This window comes from Fragaria vesca, linkage group LG5 (genome assembly GCF_000184155.1).
Source record: "Fragaria vesca subsp. vesca linkage group LG5, FraVesHawaii_1.0, whole genome shotgun sequence".
Classification (NCBI taxonomy): Eukaryota; Viridiplantae; Streptophyta; class Magnoliopsida; order Rosales; family Rosaceae; genus Fragaria; species Fragaria vesca.
The window spans coordinates 11,999,614-12,004,861 of NC_020495.1; the positions used below are offsets into that span (position 1 = coordinate 11,999,614).

The 5,248-nt window shown below is 38.2% G+C and overlaps 1 protein-coding gene across 1 annotated transcript in view; it reads left to right on the forward strand.

The window, feature by feature from the left end:
- LOC101304871 (protein FAM91A1-like) overlaps positions 1-3,417 on the forward strand; it is a 9,038-nt gene extending 5,621 nt beyond the window's left edge. The window contains exons 10-12 of the mRNA XM_004299631.1: positions 165-1,779; positions 2,168-2,568; positions 3,031-3,417. Of these exons, the coding sequence (XP_004299679.1) occupies positions 165-1,779; positions 2,168-2,426 (1,874 nt within the window). The 3' untranslated portion in view covers positions 2,427-2,568; positions 3,031-3,417. The remainder of the gene's footprint in view (positions 1-164; positions 1,780-2,167; positions 2,569-3,030) is intronic.
- Positions 3,418-5,248: the final 1,831 nt, after the last annotated feature.

A 5,248-nucleotide genomic window follows, 5' to 3' on the forward strand; every position in this document is an offset into this window, starting at 1 on the left:
CACACACACACACACACACACACCAAACAAATTAGAACATTTAATGATAGAGTGACTAGGCAGCCCTGGCCATTTCCAGCAGCAAATAAAAGTATTAACATGTTTTAGATGTCTCTTAGGCTTGAATTGTATATCTTCTTGAAATTACTCATAATTTGTTTCAGGCCTGAAATCTCATGCTGTGACACTATACGAAGCGGGAAAGTTGGGTCATGCTAGCATTACAGATCTTTGCAAGGATCTTAGTACGCTAGAGGGAACCAAATTTGAAGGAGAACTACAGGAATTTGCAAATCACGCATTTAGCCTTCGTTGTGTTTTGGAATGTCTTCAATCAGGAGGGGTTGCAACTGATGTGAAAGCTGACAAACTTTACAATAAGATGGATATGATAAACTCCAACGATGATCAGACTACACTCATACCTGATGTCCCTCTGCCTAACGAATCAGGAGACCTTAGTACACATGAAGTCACAATTGATGATGATGGTTCTGAGAAATCAGAGATGCCCCGGGATGGTTCTGTTTTGGTCGAAGATGTGAATGATATTACAAGTGAGGAAGTAAAGATTGGTACTTCATCAGAAGATATCACTTGCTTAAATGAAGACTCTAAATCAGATTCTAAACATGAAAGCAGTGAGAAACTGATACCTGATGAAGGTTCAGATGTTGGAGGAGAATTGCATAAGAGGAAAAAGAAATTCCGAGTGGATATCCTTCGTTGTGAAAGTTTGGCGTCCCTGGCACCAGCCACTTTGGATCGGTTGCTTCGTCGTGACTACGATATAGTTGTGTCTATGGTTCCTCTTCCTCCTTCGTCAGTACTTCCTGGACCTACAGGTCCTATTAATTTTGGTCCTCCCTCTTATTCATCCATGACTCCTTGGATGAAAATAGTATTGTACTCAGCTGTTGGCTGTGGACCTCTATCTGTTATTCTGATGAAGGGACAGTGCTTACGCTTGCTTCCTGCACCACTAGCTGGTTGTGAGAAAGCCCTTTTATGGTCTTGGGATGGTTCTACAGTTGGAGGGTTGGGAGGCAAGTTTGAAGGAAATCTAGTAAAGGGATCTATACTTTTACATTGCTTAAATTCAATTCTTAAATACTCTGCTGTACTAGTGCAGCCCCTCAGTAGATATGACCTTGATGAATCAGGTAGAATCGTTACGATGGATATTCCATTACCGCTGAAGAACTCTGATGGTTCAATTGGTTGTATGGGGAAGGAATTGGAACTGTGTGAAAAAGAAAGTTCAAAGCTGGATTCTGTGTTAACTGATTTGGCAAACAAGATAGAATTGTGGACAGTTGGCTACATTCGTTTATTGAAACTTTTCAAAGAAAGAGATTCAGACCACTTTGCGCCTGATGAGGAGAAGTATGAATGGGTCCCGTTAAGTGTGGAATTTGGAATGCCACTGTTTAATCCTAAATTGTGCAATAATATTTGCAAAAGAGTGGTATCATCACAATTACTTCAAAAGGATTTATTTACCGAGCATCATGATTCAATGCAAAGCTTACGGAAAAGGTTGCGTGATGTTTGCACAGAGTACCAAGCAACAGGAGCCGCCGCAAAACTTCTTTACCAGAAAGAGCAACCAAAGGACTTCTCACGGCATCTCATGAATTACGTGAGTGGAAGGTGGAATCCTCTTATAGACCCTTCTTCTCCGATTTCAGGAGCTTCAAGTGAGCATCAGAGACTAAAACTAGTTAGTAGACATCGTTCCCGAACTGAAGTTTTGAGCTTTGATGGCAGCATTCTAAGGTCTGTCTCAAGCTGTTCTATTTTGCTCTTATTTGTAGCTTTCATTTAGTTGAGTTTTTAAGCTTTTGTGTTTCTTTCGGTCACATAGATACTTCCAATTAGAAGCTATAAATTGGATATTACCTTTAAAATTCTGCATGTCTTTTGGTAAATATCAAGTGTTGTACATTGGTGGTAAAACTTAGGTGTCACTGGTAGATACACCTTTTATCTGTATTTCTCTCACTGGTAGATACACCTTTTATTTGTATTTCTCGTATTAAGTTTTATGAATCCTGGATGAGGAAATAAACTATGATCCAGTTGGTCATGGATAACATTCAGATCAGTGTTGTGATGATAGGTGTATTAATTTCTCTAACGTCCGCACTATTTCACTGGCACGCAGATCATATGCTCTATCTCCTGTTTATGAGGCTGCCACAAGGCCAGTAGAAGATTCCCCTTCAGTGAGCACACCAAAAATTGAGCAAGAAGAAGCTGACAGCAGAGACGTTGTCCTTCCTGGTGTTAATCTTCTTTTTGATGGCTCAGAGTTGCACCCCTTTGAGATAGGTGCTTGTCTACAGGCTCGGCAACCAGTCTCATTAATAGCAGAGGCAGCAGCTGCTTCTGCATCTTTGCAACATAATAGAGCTTCATCCTAGAAATGTGGTTTGGTGGCATTTATAGACTCATCGTGTTACTAACAAGTAACAAGTAACTGCCACATCCTTCATGCTTATAGTTTGGCTCGTCTGCTCATCTTTGAGGTTGGCAAAATGTGCGTGTGCTCCAGTTGGTTCAGAGGTAAACAATGTCATTAACTCATTGTTGTTTTCTGTTTTTGTTTTGTCTGTTAACCCCTCCCTAGTGCCTCTCTAGTATGACTTTTATAATTTCTTGAACTCTTTTAAATCTTGATTGTGCCTGATACAATTGTTACAAATGACCTCACAGTTACAGTTACGATTTTATATTTAATTTATAGATTACGTTCTTATGGGGGCCTATGCATACAACCTCATTTGTAAAGAGTGATTTTAGAACTTCTTTGCAACAACTTAGTGCAAAGATCTTGAGATGACTCTGAAATATTTTATGTCTGTGAAGTAGTACTGACTGGAAAACTTCATTTTTAAATTTGACGATACAATGCTAGTCCTTCATCTTTCATCATATTTATCCTAAAGCTCCCCTTCCAAGTATGAATCTTTTTTTGTCTAATTGTCATTATATTTCACTTGTTTGATACCTGTTACATCAATGCAGGTAGGTGATTTGGTACAAAAATTTGTCTGATCATGGATACATCCTGGGGTTTGTAACTATAATGAAAAGAGACAGAACACCGGTTTTGTTAAGTATACATCAATCAAACATGCTGTTGGTGACTTATATCCACCATTGAAAGAAAACACTTATTTTTTTTGTCATTTTAAGTATTTGATATTTGTTTTTTGGGTGGGGAAGATATAGATGCCATGCTCAAGCGTCGCACAATTCCGAATTGAGAATATGTGAAAGCATTCTTGGATAGCAAGAGAAGAATTAGAGAAAAGAAGTCATTCTTCTGCAAAACTGTTTCAATTCGTTAGGTGATAGTTTTTTACTTTTTTCTCTCATTTTGAAGAAATTTTTTCCAGTCACATTCCTTTTCCTCCAGATTAAAGAAACAAACCCCTAAATACATTTGATGGGATCTCTTCTTCAAGTGGAGGTAAAGGGGGAAATTGTTGATAGCTAAATTATATTTGGAAGCAAATGTTTATTTATTGGTTTGTAATATGAGATCGTCATGTTTTTGATGAGCACCCAGGAGATAATTTACTTGTACGTTTGGTAAGATGCCAATGAAGCCGAAAATATACTTATAATTATTTCGTTGGCGATTTGCTTGAGGGGAGTGAATTTGAAGGACTATGGATGTGTAAACTGTACAAGTGTGCCTGTAGTTAACTGGTGCCTTTTTCTTCTGGCAGGAGAATGTATCATATTTTTTTGCGTAAAAGTTTCTATTACACTACGAATTAAATCAATCTTTGTCAGACTTCAGCACTGTGAATCTGTGATGCCTTTTCTTTTGGGGATCAGATTGCCTGAATTGTAGATGCCTAAACTAAAAGAGATTGAACTACAAGCTTCAGATATAAATGTCCAGGAAGAAACCAAGTGAGAGTAAGTAGGTATTAGTCTTCGTCATATCATGGTGTGTACTGCGACTGCTGTACTCTTCTAACATGAAAAGGTCACCCCGAAACCATTCATGTAACTTGATCCGATGGTGTTTGTCATTTCTTAAAGTATATCTCTAGATGCTTTCTTCTAACAAATCACATGATGCGAGCGGTGAGTAATAAGTAGAGACATACATGAACATATGTTGAACTCTATTCACAAAAGGACCAACTATTCCATGGTTCTGAATTAATACGTAACTAGGTGCACCAACTCGTTAAAATGTTTTATCAATTTTTTGTTAGCGACATGGATAACGAAAAGTACAGCTGAATATGAAATGACATCAAAGAAAGAATGAAGAAAGCTTTAAAGGTTACATTGTGTCTGTTATGATTGAAAAAAAATAAAGGTTACGAAGTACATGTAGGTTGAAATAATGAAGTCACATAACTACATTTCTCTAATGTAATCCTATAATCCTAACATTCTTTATGCTCATACTTGATATTAGTCCATAAACCCCCAAAGCCAGTTTGTTGCTGCTCTTGCCCATTTGTGCTACATGCCTACTTGTCAGTTCGGCTAAACAGGTTCAGCTTCTAGCTACAGTGGAAAAGATTGTCTTGCTGCTGTTCATGATATTGCACATAATAGGGCAGATCTCTGTAAATTTGGTAGCATTAAAGATGATATACTAGAGCTGCAGCACAGCTTGCCAAGGGTGCCAGTTACCTACGGACCCAGAACTTGCAACAAAGTTGCTCACAGAATAGCAAACCTTGGCTTTGAATGACATCAGAAAGCAGCTTGGTTTTCTCAAACTCTATACTAGAGCTATTCTATCACTACATGAAGTTAATTTACCTCGATATCAAACATCGATACACTCACCACTAATGTATCACAGTATATCCCCAAGTAACGAACCATTAAACAACTTTATCATCTCTCAAGGCTCAACGGTGTCAAAATTTCGGGTCCTCAATAATACAGGTCCAAACCAAGATAAACCAACGCAGAAGATCCAAGCAAACAAATAGAAAACAAAGAAGAAGAAGATCCAAAGCAAAACAATACAAAAATGAAAAAGGTAGAGAAGATCCAAGGAAAGCCTCTAGTGATATTTTTGCACAGAAGAAGAAAGAGACTGCCATCAAGGACACGTGTCGAAAACTGACCCCAACTTCTCTCGTGTCCGTTCACGTGGCAGACATGAATAAGCAGCTTCTTCACTTCCCCAGAAAATCTATCACTCACTCACTTCATTCCCACTCTTCTTCTTATTATTCTGATTCTGAATTCTACTGAT